Here is a 17859-nt window from a genome sequence, read left to right on the forward strand (position 1 = left end):
AGAACTTCTGTTCTTAGAAATATGGCAATTAAAAAAGTTGAGGAAAAGTAACATCTTAGAAAAAGTAAACGGCATACCATAAGAACATCATATTTTATATAAGAAAGCAGTCCTCTTGCTTCGGTTTCTCCCTACACTTTTGGCGAGGATAACTTTGACCAATCAAAGGGTAGGGGTGACATTCATGGAGTGTCGAAGCTAAGTGGGGCTAGGACATGCACATGTTACTTGGCTGTTTGGATAACGCGAGATCGCTGTTCTTCTCGAAAACAGCTACCTATCTACGATATATAAACAGCAATAGCCTTTTAGCATTTGAAATTCTAGGTGATTACTACCTAATTAGATATGTGTGAGCGCAACCTAAGGAGTAGAAACACTGCATTTATGTCCTTTCTTTGTAGTGGAACACCCCTTCATTAGTGTTGACATATGAGCTTCACTGAACAGACTTCACTGCATCATCAATTCTGAAGTGAGAGGCCGGAAGAGGTAGTTGCATGCACCTACCTAGCTATTCATATCAGCAGTGCGGTTGGAGATTGAATCCTTGAGATTCCACAAAACCATGGCAAGAATGGACTTCCGAGACTTTCAGAATTTGACACGATAACTTGCACCAACGGGAAAGACAAAAATCAAAACAATATTCAAATGACTGAGGAAATGACTTGGAGATGGGATCGATGGTGTTTGTTAACCACGAGGCAAGGAACCCCAAAACTTGATATGCTTCATTTCATCATTGTCTAGTTTACAGCGCAAGGTATATTAAAATCATTCGTTTAGTTGACCTGGGTCCCGTATCCCCGAATTTGTTCAGCTATTTGACTGTTAGCACACTATCACGGAGTGTTTAATACTTGAAATCTTACCGAAAGCCCAACTTTGCTTCTCCAATTCTTCGTTCTCCTTCAAATCGATACCCTCCTTTGTGATAACCGCAATCGAATACTTGTCCATACTCCTAGCATCTCTGTAAAACAAGACCTTCATGCTCTCTTTAACTGCCTCTAAAGCCACTTCTTTGGTTAACTTCGCAGCAGCCTCCTCGTCTGGTGCAACCTTTCTTAACAACGGCTGAGCCAAATGCGCACCGAATCCAGTAGCCAAACTTGGAGAAGAGAATGTGGTGCCCAATAAATCGGCGCTCGCCAAGAAAGGTTTGTCATGTTCATCCAACCCTGCAACCAGTAAAGTGTTCCATAAGGGATTGAAATCGGATCGACGCTTGTAAAGGACTTTGGAGAGATATTTGTGGAGATTATGAGCATTGAGGGTGTGACCTGATGCGCCGTATGCTTCTTCGGTATCGAGGGACTGAAGAAGGCGGTCCAGGTATTGCATATCTGATACGTCGCCACCAAATCCAACAACGGATGTATCTGCGAACTTTCGAAGACGTTTTACGTCTGTGAATCGTGCGAGAGAACCATATGATGCTATTGGAATTGTTAGTGAGATGCATTTGGAGCTTATAGTTATGGACTATACCCAAGTTATCTGCTGCGATTACGACACCATCTTTAAACTTTAACGCCACAACCGATGTACCAGTGACGATGGGTGATTGAGTGTGTTGATTTGGTCCATTTTGTTGAAGATATGAAGCATCATATGCGCCATAAACATCGTCTCTAGGCTATTTGAATGTCAGTAATCTGAGTATATCTCACTCATGTTGAGAGTGTATTTATACTTACACGGCCCCAAGCTTGCGGAAGGTGATTCATGATGTTGGAAGGGTTATTGGAATTGAAAGGTTGTTAAGGTATGGTGTGGTATCTTCAAATGTTCATGGGGGTAAAGTTATTGATAGTGTTGGAGCTTGAGGAACCTAAGCTCTCGTTGTTCCAGGCAGAGCTCGGGACGCGCCTTCTGCAACCTGAGGCCAAATATCGGGATATAAGCCCCGAGAGCCAATCTGGAGCACGGAAAGCTAGTAATTACCATCAAAGAAGTTTATTTTATCACTTGTGTGTCGGTATATTCAAATGATCCTTCCGCGTTGAAACCACTCGCAATACAATAATCATGGCAGGTTTAGTAGATTATGGAAGCAGCGATGAGGAGGACTCACTTCAGATTGACAACCCGCAGACTTCTTCCAACGTAAGCTGAGTGTTTTATTTAATGCAATTGAAATTTGGGAGAGTCACTGACATCATAGGCTACAGCCTTCTGGAGATTTAATATCCAACAATTCTACTACAAATATTACAGCAAAAGGTACGCGAACCTTACGGTCGATTTTTAATCTGTAGCACTTCTGACTGCTTGAAAGATGTGCAGCTACATGCGAAAGAGCTTCCATCCACGGAAACCTCACGAACTATTGAACTACCAAGCAATCCAAAACCGAACGCTCCACTCGTTGGACCACAACTGGGACCAGTCGAGGCAACGGGCTACTCAGAATTAGAGGACGCCATGAACGGGGAACGAGACGGAGAACCACAGTCACCATACTCCGCGAATCGAGCTTTGTTACGAGATCTTACCCTTCCAACAGTTCCTAATTACGATATTCCCCCTTCACCCCCAGGCTCACCAGTAGCCAGTACGAATGCGAAATTTAAGCATTTCCTCGAACTTAAAAAGCAGGGTACACATTTCAATGAAAAGCTTGCAAAGTCAGCGGCGCTCAAAAACCCGAGTTTGATGCAGAAGCTCATGGACTTCGCGGATATTGACGAGGCGGAACAATATGCAACAATCCTTCCTCAGAATCTATGGAATCCGGCTGGATTCCCGGAGCATGCTTACAAGGAGGAACTCGCGAAAAGCCAACAAAAAATCTTGAAGGAAAGAGAAGAAAAGAAAGCTCGAGGTCAAAGGGAAGCCCTGGATTTCGTACCTGCAACGGCCTCGGGCGAAAGTCGCAGCGCAATTTCAAATACTAGTAGCATTAATGGGAAGGGACAAAAAAGCACTGCCGAACGAATTATGGCGGGGCTCGATAAGGGCAGGTCCAATCCATCAAACACGCAAGGCGTCAAGAGAAAGACAAGATTCGAGAGTTGAGATTCACGGCCTATTGCGAAGATCCGTTCAAAACTACAACAAGACGTTTCAAGCTTCGACTTGAGAACCAGGTACGACTTTAAGTCTTTGGGTAGAAGATCTGCGATCGATTGAAGGAAACACCTTGGGACACTTGGAACACTCGAGATTTCATCATCATCATAAAGTCCCGGGGTGGAGAGCCTTGGTTGATATCAGATGACAAGAGACTCAGAGACTATGTTTTACAATAGTCCAGCAGACTCATTGGGATTCCTTCTGATATTGTTTATACTACTCGTGTATTCACAAGACCCGAGCATGCACATATATCACGAGATATTGTATTTGACTGACCCCAGATTGAAGGGTAACGATTCAAATTGGAATTTGGATTGAGGCTCTCGGGATATTTGATGATATTGAATGTAGCGAGGGCGAAGAATTAGAAAAAATCTAGCCCTCTGACCTAAATTCCACCTCGAAATAGGTATCTTATTACTCGTGGCTTAAATCTTTACCCCCACTGGCCATATGGCATACATGTATATGATATCCACATTCATTATTAGTCTCAGTTCCACTCAACATGGGGAAACAGAGAGTTTTATACAGAATGAACATGACGTTTGCCCGTGCGTGGAAGCTTACTGATGTTTATGCTATTTTGTACTCGTAGATCATGTTAAAAGTGTTGAAATTGTACGAGGTAGGTGAGTAGTTGGTACGAATACCTAGGTACTGATAGCAATACCATCAATCTCATTGCCAATATCAGTCAATACACGGATCTCTCCTTTCCCCTCTTCGCACCCAAAACACTTAACTAGGTAGACGGTGTGGATTGTTGCCTTGAGAACATTCTCATTTGTGATACTGCCATGCCAATTCACCAGAGATAATATAAAAAATCTAAAAAATAAAATGCCACCCTCTTTGTGACAAGTGAATACTCAAGTAGATCCTCCTCTGCAGCTGGTGGGGTTTATGTGAATACCGGTATATCGATACGATCGACACATTTTTCTATCACTTCTAGGCAGTAAAGGTCCCCAGTTCATTCTACCCCGAGCGGCCGAGCCCATATTCCTAGTGTGGCATAGAGAAGATCTGGAGTACCTAGTCCCTCTGATTACCTATCGAAAAGAATGAATCCAACAATTAATTCCGACTCCCTAATCAAAAGAAAATATACTCCTCGCAAAAAAAATAACTGATAATCGATTTGAATTGCTACTTACACAATAACTTTTATCAAAAATCAAAGCATTTGCAAGATCTGCAGAATCCCAACGCCTCCGCTCACTTCAATCTTTTGACTCTTGCACTTTCTTCGAAATACAGTACTTCAAATCGCATCAAAACTCGAACTGACCTTCAATCTGTGTCAAGATGCCTTCAGAAACAGGCAAAGGCAATTTAAAGCGCGATAGAGTAAGAAAATCGCTCTTTCCTCATAGTTTATGAATTTCGAAAAGGCTGACATATAATCTCAACGTAGGTAGGAACGATCGAAGAGAGCGAATCATACAAGAAGCCGCGCCGATCAGAAAGACACTCACAACCGGGTCATACTCCAATCTCGAATAAGCAGCACCTTCCTTCCCCAGTTACCCATCAAGGCTCTTCTTCTAGTGATAATCTAAGAGATGGCACCGCAACACCACCAGAGGGTCGACCAAGCCAGATCCAGCACCGAACGCCAGAACCAAGTGAACGTTTCTTTAAGGATTCCCAAGCTTTGTCGTCTCCCGCTCGATACTCCCAAGCAAAAACTCAAGAGTTGAGCCAATCACAAAGAGACGCAACCACATTGTCAAGTCAGGTTGAAGATGAGGAAGAGGAAGGTGTTTGGGGATACTTGATGCCTCTCAATTACAAGTATGGAAGACGTCTTGTCTTGAGGAGAAGAAATGCATGTCCGTTGCCAGACAAAGACAGTGATCTTGGAAACCCTCGTAAGGGCAAAGATTTGAATAAGGAAGAAGAAGCCTATGAAGCTACTAAATTCAAAGGCATTGCTTCCGGAGGATACTTGATCGGACGACATCCGGAGTGTGGTAAGTGAAGCCCAGACAATCTGACACAAAAGTGTGGCACTAACAATTTTTCTAGATCTCAACATCGATGATATCAAGGTCTCCAATAGACATTGTCTCATTTTCACCGAAAATCAAGAAGGTCTAAACGTTGCATTTGTTGAGGATCTATCAAGCAATGGTACCTTCATCAAAGAGAGTATGATTGGACGAAATAAGCGTCGCCAACTCGAAGACGGAGATGAAATAGAAGTAGTAAATGATATCAGATTTGTCTTTCGATACCCGAAATTGCGCGAAACCAGCAAATTTTTGCAGAAATACCTACTTCTAGAAAAACTTGGGTCGGGTCATTATGCAACCGTTTACTTATGCGTCGAAAGGGCTACAGGTCAACGTTTCGCTGTCAAAGTCTTTACAAGAAAGCCCGGCGTCGGAGAAAAACAAAGAATTGAAGGTTTGCAGCAAGAAATTGCAATACTAATGGGCGTCAGTCATCCAAACATTCTATGCTTAAAAGATACTTTTGATGAACCTGGCGCAACTTACCTGGTCCTAGAGCTCGCAGCGGAAGGAGAATTGTTTAACTGGATTGTCAAAAAGGGTAAACTTACAGAGCAAGAAACAAGAAAGGTTTTCGTTCAATTGTTTGAAGGCTTGAAGTACTTGGTGAGTGTTTGTCCTAACGTCATTTCATTGCCTCTAGCTAACCAACCATTAATAGCATGAACGTGGTATCGTACACAGAGATATCAAACCAGAGAACATTTTGATGACAGATGAAGATTTGCATGTTAAACTTGCAGACTTTGGTCTCTCAAAAATTATTGGAGAGGCGTCTTTTACGACAACGCTTTGCGGTACCCCAAGCTACGTAGCCCCGGAAATCCTCCAGGACAACAACCATCGAAGATACACTCGTGCAGTTGATATTTGGTCATTAGGAGTTGTTCTATACATATGCCTCTGTGGATTCCCACCCTTTTCCGATGAATTGTATTCCAGGGACAATCCTTATGACCTCAAAGCCCAGATCAAGCTCGGTAGATTTGACTATCCTTCTCCATACTGGGACAGTATCGGGGATCCAGCATTGGATCTCATTGATCACATGTTGACAGTCGACCCGGAGCAGCGCTATAGTGTTGATGAGTGCTTGGCGCATCCATGGATGACTCAGAAGACTCTCAATGTTCATGATAGCACAGACGGTCTAGTCGGTGGACTTGCAGGTCTTGACTTTAGCAAGCGTAAGATCGCAAGAGAGAGAACATTACTCAGCGACATCAACGAGGTCAAGGTTTCCAAGATCATTCACATCAACTCTGACAAAGACCCTGTCAAGGTATACGTCAAAAATCCAAATGCTAAGTCTAATTGTATCAACCAGCCCTCAACTCAACAAGACTCTACGCAAAATGGAACCAAGAATGAAGAAGTCCCAGCAGCTCAACGGGATCCAAATGAGTTCATTGAGATGGGTGGCAAGGGTGATCAAACTCTCTTCGACAACGCCGAAGGTAGCATCTATCCAGAGGATTTGGAGGCAAAGGTCAAATCTCCCGTTAAATCCCACGAGATGAAGGCGCCAGAATCAAAAACCCCAAAATCCAAGACATCAAAGCCCGAGACCCCAAAATCCAAGACGCCAAAGAAGAATGGCAAACAATGAATTCTGGTTGGCGATTTCGTCGATGATGGGATCAACCCTTTCCTGCATAGTTTTACCCTTGTATTATGCCTTTCTTTAACCTTTCCGCCTCTGTTCTGACTAAATTCTTCCTCTACTTGTACATACGTTGGGTGAGGTAGGGTCGGAGAAACTGCTGGGCATGCGGGCGAAATGTCGTTTTTGATGCTCTCGTACCCGTTTAATGATTATGGAATAGCATGCATGTTGGAGCTGTCCACATTGTGGCAGTGGGGGGTCGAAGATTTATTGGGGACATCAAGTATCATACCTACTAGTCATAAATAGATATTGTTAATATACCTTTAAGTTGTCCATTTGTTTGGAATTCCATAAAATTCATTCCTTTGTATTTTGCACCTCTTCAACTTACAAAGGTTGTGGCGGGCACCCTGTAATCCATGCTGATGAATGTTTAAGATTGTCGTTTCAAACATCATATCGTGTAGCACCAAAAAGTCAAATATCTCAACAATGTATTTCATTCCACTGTCTATCAAAAAAGAGAGCTTGTCTGACTATTGACTTCCCTACGCAAATTGAAACTACGCTTTCGCATAAGTAGATATCTAAAGAGAGTCCATTGCATTCATCGCAATAGTAGCTAACTACAGTAGCACATACCATCCCTCCATCAAAAGATCCCAAACCGAGTTTTTAGTGCCCACAATTCGCTAAGTCTCACATCTACGCAAAAATAAATAAAGAAGCACAACACTTGGATGTGTAGTTAGACTTCTTGCCCATCCTTTCTTTTCCTTTCAATGCATCCGAGTCCAGCAGAACACCAAAGCGATAGGGCTTAGTAGCCTTTTATAGCTATGCCATACCGAAAAAACATTTACTCAACGGTAACTGACTTGGCCAAGTTTCTTGGGAAATCGACGTTGAGACCACCGGCAACAGCCAAGTGGTAGGAAATAAGTTGGAGTGGGAGAACGTTGAGGAGACCTTGCAAGCAGTCAATGGTAGCTGGGATCTCAATCTTCTCGGCTTGACTGGTCTGGAATTCCTCATCTCCGGGGTTGCAGATAACAATCGGCTTGCCAGAACGAGCAATGACTATAGACATTAGCATTAGTTATGTAGATAAAAATAATTTGAGCGTGCAAACATACCTTGTTGATAAGCGTTCAGAGACTTAGCAAAAATCTCATCACGAGTAAGAATCATGATGATTGGTAAATTCTCATCAACCAATGCCAAAACACCGTGCTTAAGTTCACCAGACATGACAGCCTCGCAATGGAGGTAAGAAATTTCCTTGATCTTGAGAGCACCCTCCAAAGCAGTGGAATATTGGCTACCTCTACCCAAAAGCAACAAACTCTTTTGGTCCTTGAAGGTTCTGGCACAAAGCTCCTTGATTGGTTGATCGAGCTCTAAGACCTCCTTGATTTGTCCTGAGATCTTTCCAAGTCCATCCATAATGTCCTCGCGTCTCTTCTGTTTCGAGGAACGATCTTCACTCAAGGAGAGAGCAAACATGATCATAGCAATGAATTGAGAAGTGTAGGCCTTGGTAGAAGCAACACCGATTTCGGGACCAGCGTTGACGTGAACACCACAGTGAGTGAGGAGGGAGATGGAGGAACCGACAACATTGACAATACCAACGGTCAACGCACCGCGCTCTAAGCAGTATCGTAGAGCCATCAAGGAATCGGCAGTCTCACCAGATTGAGAAACGAAGACACAAGTATCATCACGGAAGACGGGCGCTTGTCTATCGAGGAAATCCGAGGCCAGCTCGACGGCAATTGGAATTTCAGTCAGCTCTTCGAAAGCACCACGAACCGCCATGCAAGAGTGATAACTAGTACCGCAAGCGATGAATATGATTCTTCTGCAACGTCGGATAGTGGCGATGTATGATCTCAAACCACCGAGTGTGACTGTCTTGTTCTCGACATCCAAGCGTCCTCTCATTGTGTTGATGACTGATTCTGGTTGTTCGAAAATCTCCTTTTGCATGAAATGATCGAATTTGCCCTTCATGATCTCTTGGAGTTCCAACTCAAGAGTTTGAATTGTGCGGACATTGGATGAGCCATCAACCTTGGTGAGTCTGTGGATGTTCAAGGAACCCTCATGGATGTGAGCGATATCATCATCTTCAAGGTACATGACCTTCTTGGTGTGCTCGACGATAGCGGAAGGATCTGAAGAAAGGAAAAACTCGGTTGGCATTGGAGCTCCATCATCAGTCATGAAGGCACGGGATTGGGATCTGTGCAACAAGGACTTGTCTGCTGGAGCAAGAGCATTGCTAGCGGAGAGAAAGTTTCCAACGCTGGATTTCTTCAATGCGGCGTTTTGTGAAGCCTTCTCGGCAGGCAATGGTCCATCCTCAGCGTACTCGACGTCAACAAAATCGACCTTCATGCGCTTCTCTGTTCGTACACCAATAACCAAGGGCGAACCCTTACGTGCAGCAATAACCTCATGTGGGTAGTGTACTGACTTCATCAAGAGACCAAAAGCACCTTGCAATTCCTTAATAACTGCCTTTGCCAAATCTGTGAAACCGATTGTTGGGTGTTGGTCGTAAAGGTATTTTGCAAGCTTGGCAATGCATTCTGTGTCGGTCTCGGTCTCAAACTTGAAGCCCTTTGATGTCAACAGAGTCTTCAACTCCTTGTAATTGGTAATGATACCATTGTGTACGACCGAGAATTGCCAGGAGGGGTCAGATCTGCAAATCTCACATCAGCAATGTATAACAGCCTACAATAGCTTTACGTACCTGTGAGGATGGCAATTAAGACGAGATGGAGGACCGTGAGTAGCCCATCTGGTGTGTGCAATACCGGCGTGGGAATCGAAGACCTTGGTGAGATCTGGCTTCTCCTGCTCGATGAGAGCCTTCAACTTTGCAACTTTGCCGACCTCCTTGAATGCAAAGACTTCATTCTTCTTGTCTCCATCGATGGCGAGACCAGCAGAATCGTAACCACGGTATTCAAGGCGCGAAAGACCTGTAGATTGCAAATGATTAGCTGGCAGATCCCAAAAACTTGATGAAAGGCGTGCGAGTATTGAAAGGGATTGTTGGCTGAAATGGCGGTATATATAACACCTCAGTCAAAAGGAGGGGCAGTTTGTGTATCTTACCATTGACAAGTGTGTCGAGAATGTACTTTCTATCCTTCTCCACCAAGTAATTAATGTATCCGAAGATTCCACTGAGAAGATGGTCAGTCAAATTGTCAAATCTTTATTGTCCTCGTCCTCGAAGGATGGCAGGCATTTCCAATGCACATATACATACCACATTGTTGCAATGAAGGGGGATGTGTTCTATTGGGATCTAGATATTGGTGGGATGTGCAAAAAAGGGTATCGAAAGCAAGAACGATTGTAGATTCAAAGAAAACGAATGAAAAAGAGATGTATGATTTCCTTTCCTTTCCTTTCGTTGAGGGATGTGGATGGTTTTAAGGGGAGGGGAGTAAAAGGGAAGAATGGTGGGTTGGATACTAGGTATTCTTCGTCTGAATGTAAACGTGCACGTTGTCACCCCCACAGCCCTTTGCCTCTCAACCTGTCAAGCCTGCTAACGAAAAGAAAATACGGTAACAACTTGCAAGTGTTTACGAATCTATTACGGTAGCTACTTTGATACGGGGCCACTTGATTGTTGCTGCGGATCTCAAACACATACTAATACGTGACTACGATGCTAGTGGTGAATAACTGGATTTAAGAGCCCTTGAGGCTGCATCTCTCGTACTTTTCAAAAAGAAATCTTACCTTACCAACCCAATCCCGAATAGTCTCACGCCTGGAGCCCGTATCAATACGCCTTTTCTTGTCAATTTTGACCTCAAACTTTTCAGTTCCTTCTTCTTTCCCACCTTCTTCCTCGTTCATGTACCAATGATTGAAGATGCTCAACAGGGGAGCATTCTGCTAAAGCTGTATAAGCCACACAATTGACCCACCTGTTAATCTAAATAAAGCAACATTTCAAGTTCTCCAGGCACAGGGGACTTAATCAGGTACCCAGGGTCGCGGGGGCATAACTCTATCCAGACAAATTTTCTCGACGAAAGCTTCATCATGACGTACAGTCTTGAACTCTGTCCTATGTGTATTGGGGAGTGTGAAGGCAGAGGTTGCAAGTACCGGTACGATATCACATAAGTGGTACAGTATCTCAACGGGGGATTCCACAGTCGAATTCAACCACTGAATCTGAGCTCAATCAATTGTGAGTACCATGATTCAGCCTCGCAAAGAAGAATCGGAGAACCCGTCGTTTTAGGGTTACCAGGCCATCCACCAAATCACACTGTATCACCGCCAGCCAAGCCAGCGACCTGCACGCATTCCTTTTGCGGGACAGCGGCTTCACGTTGTGTGAGGCACTATTACTGTTGGCCATTTATGCAAAATTCGCATCTCTCATCGGCCATTAGGATTCTGAGCTGGGCAGATGTGTTTCCTTTTTGCCGGTCCGAGAAATGGTGTGCTTCGCGCTTCTTCTTCAGGCCACAGCAATCTATATCTGGGTTTTATGTAATTGTAGATTTTCTCTCGGCGAATCAATATATTGATTTCCCTTTTGACCCTCAAACTCCCCGCCAATCAACCCCACAGGAACCAATGTTGAAGATATACCGTACCCTAAAAAACTAACAAGGCCCCTTTTCAAGCGAGCATGGAGCATGGCTTTGTGGGGACAATAAATGGATGCACTCGAACTACGGTTGATTGAAATTAAGAAAAAGAATTTTATTTCATGGCAAGCTGTCCCGATTGTACAGGTTCATGGAATTCCAAAGGAGTTCTTTTTTCATGTGGTATTCTTACAAAGTCGAGCGGTATGCCCAACCATCCCTCAATTATGCGATGCGCCATGCTAAAACGAAATCTATGTAACAATCATAGTTTTTGATATTCCAGCTTGCCTTCCAATTTCTTTGATTCTGCCACTTTACGAACAGCTTTATTGAAATCATCCTGGTTGACGGCATCTCTGTAATCCTTGATAGCAAATAAACCACTAGAAAAGTTAGAAAAGTTTTATGCGTAATGTGCTGAGGGAATACATACGCTTCTGTGACAACATTTCGTAAATCTGCACCGTTCAAACCATCACTCATCTTTACCACACTTTCAAAGTCGACCTCGCCATCAATAACAACGCTGGAAGCATGAATCTTCATGATTTCCAATCGTCCGACCTCATTTGGCAGGGGAATCTCGATCTTCCTGTCGAGACGACCAGCTCTGAGAAGCGCAGGATCAAGGGTATCTGGACGGTTAGTAGCCATGATAATCTTTGTCTTTCCCAAGTAATCGAAACCATCGAGTTGATTCAACAGTTCCATCAAGGTTCTCTGAATTTCACGATCTGCCGAAGTTCCCTCCGAAAATCTACGTCCTCCAATGGCATCAATTTCGTCCATGAAGATAATACATGGCTCGTGTTCCTTGGCATAACCAAACATCTCTCTGATCAAACGTGCAGATTCTCCAATGTACTTATCGACGATAGCAGATGAGACAACTACATCACATTAGTATGACTGTGAAAATGATGTCAAGCAAAACTCCCACCCTTTAAAAAGTTTGTCTCCAAACTGCTTGCAACAGCTCTTGCTAACAAGGTCTTTCCAGTTCCTGGAGGTCCATATAACAAAACACCCTTCGGAGGCTTGATACCAACTCGCAAAAACAATTCCGGATTTTTGAGTGGCAGTTCGATAACTTCTCGCAATTCTCTAATCTGTTCATTCAACCCACCAATTCCACCGAAGCTCACTTGTCCTGGATCTTCCAAAGACATGTTATAAACAAGTGGATCGACTTCTCGAGGCAACATTCGCATAATTGTGAGAGTAGTCATGTCGAGTGCTACACGGGTTCCTTGCTTCAACTTCAGCTTATCAACTTTCGACCTGCAGCCAACAACGTATCTGGGTCCAGATGATGCTTTGACGATGACTAGAAGACTAATGTTAGGAATGTTGGATTTGCATTGCCGCTGGCCTACTCACATCTCTCATCATCAAGTTGTTTCAAAACCTCGCCGATAATTTGTCCAACACTTTGTAGAGCTTTGATATTGTCCTCTGTATGGTCGAAGTCCTTCTGCAATCCCTTAATTTCTAACCGTAAAGCCTTGAGCTTCGCCTCCCATTCTCTAGACTCCAATAACTTTTCCCTGAATGTGTTCAACGCACGTTCGCGCTCCATAACGCCGTCGGTAGCCATCTCGAATGTCGCAAGGAGTTCGATAGTATTTATGGGATATTTTATTAGGTAGAGGTGATTGAATAATCGAGCATGTAATACGGGCGTTGTTTTCAGATTTGCGTGGAAGGTGTGTATGATGAAAGTGAAGGTATCAAGATGGCTTAACTAAGTTGCATGCGAAGCTCTTGTTGCCTGTGGATCGATTGACCTCCAAAATATTGATGCCTGAGGTAAAAAAAAAAAAAAGATCAATATTAGTCAGGCCGCACTTGCTCTAAGTGAACCAATGATATCAATGCTTAATTTATACAACATTCAAATCAACCTCAACCTCACAATTTACAACTCAATATGTTGTCTACGAAGTACATTTTGTTGATTGATCATTGCATCGCTCTGTTTACCTGCACAGATTCACTACCAAGTGATACATATACGGGACTTCGAGGTAGCCCAGTTCTCCGGCCTTCAATTCCATCACAAGTGTGCCAAATCACCTAGGTACCTACCCAAAGCTTCTCAACATCACTTACAAGTAGGTATCAAGTACTGCACTTAGAGATATAGAGCACTCAAATTCGTAGAAGATACGATTCCACCTTCACATACCAACAAGATGAAAGGGGACTTTGCATCTTTTTTGGTCCTTTTCCAACCTCAAGGTTTCGACTGTGATGACAGTGGTGAAGATTATGATGTGATCATTTAGGACATGTTCCATTACTACCTATCTTTCATGCCATACACGTACAGTGAATATCAATCACCTTGGTAGGTAGGTACATTGTTCGTCTTTTAGACTCAAGACCCAAGAGCTCTCACGAAACTTTCTTCAAGCCGGGTCCGGCCACCGGAAAGGCGAGATAGTACGACCAAAGCTCGCAAAGCTGCAATCTAGACATGGCATTGGCTTGAGATACTACTCCGTAGACACACGTAGCCATTATTAAGTTTGAAAGTAGTAACAATCCGGCTCTCGTCTGTCAGTAATGGTTGAGATCTAAAGAGTGCGGGACGTGCCATTCCCAAACATCGTTGGCGTTAGTTTAGTAGGTCTGACTTGTACTTGGATGTTTCAAACTTTCAACAAACAGCTTCCAAGAGAGTCTCCAAGTTCAACATAATTCCACTTTATATACCTACACTTTGATACATTTCCACCCAAAATTTGCATAAAGTTGTGTCCAAAGGGAGGTGTACGATAGGTACTCCGTACATTACTGTTATCCAATCGAGCCAGTCAAGACTTCGGCGTAACTCACTTACTAAGAGTAACTCCGGTCAGCAGGGATTATAGGCTGGTACGGGAAGGGACGACGCATTGGCACGTTTGGTGGGGCGAGGGGTTGAAAAAGATCTCGTTCTTCTCTGTGACTCCAACTTCTTGATCTTCACTTTCTCACAATCATATCTCTCTTTTCCCAAAGTCACAATAAATTTCAAGGTAAGATTATTCTGATGATATCCCCCTTCGACGGTTGTTGGCAGCTGGGTATCTACGTACGATGCAGAGCTTCATTTCTATCTCTTGATTAAAGTGAATCAACAAGTAGAGAAATAAGCTATAAGCTGAAGCTCGAGTTGGTGCTATCACCCCACCATCCTCCTCCATACCGATATTTTCTTCTTCAATCTCCGCCATTTGTATCAGCACTTTTTATCATTTGTACAATTTGATCAAGACGCCCAAATACTAACGATAACTCCTCAGCAGAAAGTCAAAATGGCTATCACTAAGATTCACGCACGTTCCGTCTACGATTCTCGTGGAAACCCAACCGTCGAGGTTGACGTTGTCACTGAGACTGGTCTTCACCGTGCCATTGTTCCATCTGGTGCTTCCACCGGTACGTAAATCGCTCCAAACGCTTGAAACCCACAAGGCTGATCGGATGGCACTTCAGGTCAACACGAAGCCGTTGAGCTCCGTGATGGAGATAAGGACAAGTGGGCTGGAAAGGGTGTTACCAAGGCTGTCGCCAACGTCAATGATATCATTGGCCCAGCTCTTATCAAGGAGAACATTGATGTCAAGGATCAATCCAAGATCGATGAGTTCTTGAACAGCCTCGATGGTACCCCAAACAAGGGCAAGTTGGGTGCCAATGCCATTCTTGGTGTTTCTTTGGCTGTTGCCAAGGCCGGAGCTGCTGAGAAGGTCAGTCACAGTATATGCTCACAATCGTTTGCTTGCCTAATTCTCAATAGGGTATCCCACTTTACGCTCACGTTTCCGATCTTGCCGGAACTAAGAAGCCTTACGTTCTCCCTGTCCCATTCATGAACGTTCTTAACGGAGGGTAAGCAATCTAGCAGTTCTGAGGATCGTAGATTAGTTCGCTGACAACGCATAGTTCCCACGCTGGTGGACGTTTGGCATTCCAAGAGTTCATGATCGTCCCTTCGTAAGTTGCTACTTGCACATTCCACATACAATAAATCATACGCTAATACAGTCTGCAGTGCTGCCCCATCTTTCACCGAAGCTCTTAGACAAGGTGCTGAGGTTTACCAAAAGCTCAAGTCTCTCGCCAAGAAGAAGTACGGTCAATCCGCTGGTAATGTCGGAGACGAGGGTGGTGTTGCACCAGATATTCAAACTGCCGAGGAGGCTCTTGAGCTCATCACCGAGTCTATCGAGGCTGCTGGTTACACCGGAAAGATGAACATCGCCATGGACGTTGCCTCCAGCGAGTTTTACAAGGAGGATGCCAAGAAGTACGACTTGGACTTCAAGAACCCCGAGAGTGACCCAACCAAGTGGATCACCTACACTGAGCTTGCCGATCAATACAAGAACCTCGCCAAGAAGTACCCAATCGTCAGCATTGAGGATCCATTCGCTGAAGATGACTGGGAGGCCTGGAGCTACTTCTACAAGTCCTCCGATTTCCAAATTGTCGGTGATGACTTGACTGTCACCAACCCAATCAGAATCAAGAAGGCCATTGAACTCAAGTCTTGCAATGCTCTCTTGTTGAAGGTCAACCAAATTGGTACTCTTACCGAGTCCATCCAAGCCGCCAAGGACTCCTTCGCTGCCGGATGGGGTGTTATGGTTTCTCACCGCTCCGGAGAGACTGAGGATGTCACCATTGCCGACATCGTTGTTGGTCTCCGTGCTGGTCAAATTAAGACTGGTGCCCCAGCTAGATCTGAGCGTTTGGCCAAGTTGAACCAGATCTTGAGAATCGAGGAGGAGCTCGGTGATAAGGCTGTTTATGCTGGAGAGAGCTTCAGAACTGCCGTCAATTTGTAAACGACCTGAAGATACTTTGACAAAAGTAAACTGGGTAGGTAACTGTGTTATGCGGGATGAGCGATACCATAGCCAGAGTAATGATGAATGATACCTAAAAATGAGAAACAATTTGACCAAAATACTTATATATTGTGTTGTGGCTGTAACGGCGTTATTATTACCTTATAAATGCAACCAATTGTTTCCCTTACTATAAAGAAAACGGTACTGTTTTGTTACTATTGTACATATTGCAGTCTGTGGATGTGGATGGAAAGGTTAAAATTGGTAGATGAGCTAACACATTTGTAACTGTACAAGGTTAATCAATTGGGGACCAATCAAGATTACTAGGTACAGTCTGTTCCGATCGGTCTAACTTACAACGACTGGCAGTGGGTACTTGCCTGTGAACAAGTGCGGGCGCAAACCTAAAGACAAACTTCCAAAATCCCTCTTCCTCAATATTTTCCTTTCCACCACCACAACACATAGTGAAGACTATCACAGCGAGGCTTTTGAGACTCCAGGCCCATTAATCGGAATAGTCAAACCAGAATCAATAAAAAAGGTCTACTCACCGGAAATCTAGTCTTGAAAATGCCTGACAAGTGGGGTAAGTGGCAGAATATTTTATTTTTTCCAAGGCGTGTTCCGCGCGGAATGTCTCATAGAATAACGAGCACTTTGAAGGTTTGGTTGGAAGATCTACCGCCATGCAAATGCACAAAAAAAGCACTTTAAGCTGACCGCTACTCTACCAAATAGATGAGGAATCCTCCGGAGAGGAATCATCGGAGCCAACACCCGCACAAACAGCCGTTTCGAACCGAAGAAAGTTTGATGATGAAGAGGATGACGATGAAGTCTTAGATTCCTGGAGTGCCGCCGAAGATTCTGAAGTTGAGCGCGAGAAGGCAAAGGTTGAAGCCGAGCGAAAGGCCAAGGCTGATGCATTGGCTGCTGCGAACAAGAAGTCAAAGGCTCAGCGTGTTGCCGAAAAGCAGGCCGAGAGAGCACGACAACTGGCAGAAGGTAGCGATGAGAGCAGTGAAGAGGATGAGGCTACAAGAAGAGAACGCCTCAGACGAACTGAACAAGAATCTGATTTGAAGCACGCTGAGGATCTCTTTGGCAACATTGGAATCAACTCTCGCAAGTCTACAAGTGCCGCGAACGCAGTGCAAATTGATGAAAAGAACCCTGCCGCGACGATCGATTTGACAACTCTCCCACTTTTCGATCCTAGAACCAAGCAGCAGTTTGAGAAGCTCCGCGAAACTCTTGTCCCTCTTATTGCCAACAATGTCAAGAAAGCACAGTACATCATCTTCTTACAAGAGTTCACTAAGCAAATCTCCAAAGAACTTCCAAGTGATCAAATCAAGAAGATCGCCAGTACACTGACGGCTTTGAGTAACGAGAAGTTGAAAGAGGAGAAGGCAGCTGAAAAGGGAGGAAAGAAGTCCAAAGCACAGAAAACTAAGACTACCTTAAATGCAAGCAGGGACACTATGGGCAGCAAAGATACCCAGGCCTATGATGATGATTTTGGAGAGTAAGTTTGTTACCCTTTCTTCCACGAAACAACTACTGACGGGTTGCAGTGATGATTTTATGTGAAAGAGCTTCAGTTATAGTTATCATAACTCAGTCTCTCCAGCATCCATCAAAACTGAGAA

The 17859-nt window shown here is 44.0% G+C and overlaps 7 protein-coding genes across 7 annotated transcripts; 4 read left to right on the plus strand and 3 right to left on the minus strand.

Annotated features, from left to right (window-relative positions):
• Positions 1 to 641: 641 nt before the first annotated feature.
• EAE98_005638 (uncharacterized protein) lies at positions 642 to 1810 on the minus strand. The gene is made up of 4 exons (XM_038953260.1): positions 1704 to 1810; positions 1495 to 1642; positions 876 to 1442; positions 642 to 823 (listed from the first exon to the last, which is right to left on the minus strand). The coding sequence occupies exons 1-4, from the start codon at positions 1731 to 1733 to the stop codon at positions 786 to 788; spliced, it is 783 nt and encodes a 260-aa protein (XP_038810361.1). The 5' UTR covers positions 1734 to 1810; the 3' UTR covers positions 642 to 785.
• On the plus strand, positions 1811 to 3742 carry EAE98_005639 (uncharacterized protein). The gene is made up of 3 exons (XM_038953261.1): positions 1811 to 2112; positions 2178 to 2229; positions 2285 to 3742. The coding sequence occupies exons 1-3, from the start codon at positions 2035 to 2037 to the stop codon at positions 3022 to 3024; spliced, it is 870 nt and encodes a 289-aa protein (XP_038810362.1). The 5' UTR covers positions 1811 to 2034; the 3' UTR covers positions 3025 to 3742.
• A 312-nt stretch (positions 3743 to 4054) lies between these two features.
• On the plus strand, positions 4055 to 7070 carry EAE98_005640 (uncharacterized protein). Its single transcript, XM_038953262.1, has 4 exons — positions 4055 to 4437; positions 4505 to 5063; positions 5119 to 5711; positions 5767 to 7070. The coding sequence occupies exons 1-4, from the start codon at positions 4396 to 4398 to the stop codon at positions 6712 to 6714; spliced, it is 2142 nt and encodes a 713-aa protein (XP_038810363.1). The 5' UTR covers positions 4055 to 4395; the 3' UTR covers positions 6715 to 7070.
• Positions 7071 to 7573: 503 nt separating this feature from the next.
• Positions 7574 to 10008, minus strand: EAE98_005641 (uncharacterized protein; the record flags this gene model as incomplete). The annotated part of the gene is made up of 5 exons (XM_038953263.1): positions 7574 to 7794; positions 7851 to 9427; positions 9479 to 9710; positions 9847 to 9917; positions 10004 to 10008. 5 exons carry the CDS (start codon positions 10006 to 10008, stop codon positions 7574 to 7576), a joined length of 2106 nt encoding a protein of 701 aa, XP_038810364.1.
• Positions 10009 to 11619: 1611 nt separating this feature from the next.
• Positions 11620 to 12954, minus strand: EAE98_005642 (uncharacterized protein; the record flags this gene model as incomplete). Its single annotated transcript, XM_038953264.1, has 4 exons — positions 11620 to 11740; positions 11791 to 12247; positions 12298 to 12684; positions 12738 to 12954. 4 exons carry the CDS (start codon positions 12952 to 12954, stop codon positions 11620 to 11622), a joined length of 1182 nt encoding a protein of 393 aa, XP_038810365.1.
• Positions 12955 to 14659: 1705 nt separating this feature from the next.
• EAE98_005643 (uncharacterized protein) lies at positions 14660 to 16195 on the plus strand (the record flags this gene model as incomplete). Its single annotated transcript, XM_038953265.1, has 5 exons — positions 14660 to 14783; positions 14841 to 15094; positions 15145 to 15236; positions 15291 to 15341; positions 15400 to 16195. 5 exons carry the CDS (start codon positions 14660 to 14662, stop codon positions 16193 to 16195), a joined length of 1317 nt encoding a protein of 438 aa, XP_038810366.1.
• A 582-nt stretch (positions 16196 to 16777) lies between these two features.
• EAE98_005644 (uncharacterized protein) lies at positions 16778 to 17800 on the plus strand (the record flags this gene model as incomplete). The annotated part of the gene is made up of 3 exons (XM_038953266.1): positions 16778 to 16793; positions 16946 to 17735; positions 17785 to 17800. 3 exons carry the CDS (start codon positions 16778 to 16780, stop codon positions 17798 to 17800), a joined length of 822 nt encoding a protein of 273 aa, XP_038810367.1.
• Positions 17801 to 17859: the final 59 nt, after the last annotated feature.

Source organism: Botrytis deweyae, assembly GCF_014898535.1.
Source record: "Botrytis deweyae strain B1 chromosome Unknown BDEW_011, whole genome shotgun sequence".
Lineage (NCBI taxonomy): Eukaryota > Fungi > Ascomycota > Leotiomycetes > Helotiales > Sclerotiniaceae > Botrytis > Botrytis deweyae.

Coding starts and splice junctions, on each gene's coding strand:
- EAE98_005640 (XM_038953262.1), top strand. CDS start 4,396: ATGCCTTCAGAAACAGGCAAAGGCAATTTAAAGCGCGATAGA. Junction 4,438..4,504: donor GCAATTTAAAGCGCGATAGA/GTAAGAAAATCG, acceptor ATCTCAACGTAG/GTAGGAACGATCGAAGAGAG. Junction 5,712..5,766: donor TTGAAGGCTTGAAGTACTTG/GTGAGTGTTTGT, acceptor AACCATTAATAG/CATGAACGTGGTATCGTACA.
- EAE98_005639 (XM_038953261.1), top strand. CDS start 2,035: ATGGCAGGTTTAGTAGATTATGGAAGCAGCGATGAGGAGGACTCACTT. Junction 2,113..2,177: donor ACCCGCAGACTTCTTCCAAC/GTAAGCTGAGTG, acceptor CATAGGCTACAG/CCTTCTGGAGATTTAATATC. Junction 2,230..2,284: donor TACAAATATTACAGCAAAAG/GTACGCGAACCT, acceptor ACTGCTTGAAAG/ATGTGCAGCTACATGCGAAA.
- EAE98_005638 (XM_038953260.1), bottom strand. CDS start 1,733: ATGAATCACCTTCCGCAAGCTTGGGGCCGT. Junction 1,643..1,703: donor TTCCGCAAGCTTGGGGCCGT/GTAAGTATAAAT, acceptor ACATTCAAATAG/CCTAGAGACGATGTTTATGG. Junction 1,443..1,494: donor AATCGCAGCAGATAACTTGG/GTATAGTCCATA, acceptor CAATTCCAATAG/CATCATATGGTTCTCTCGCA.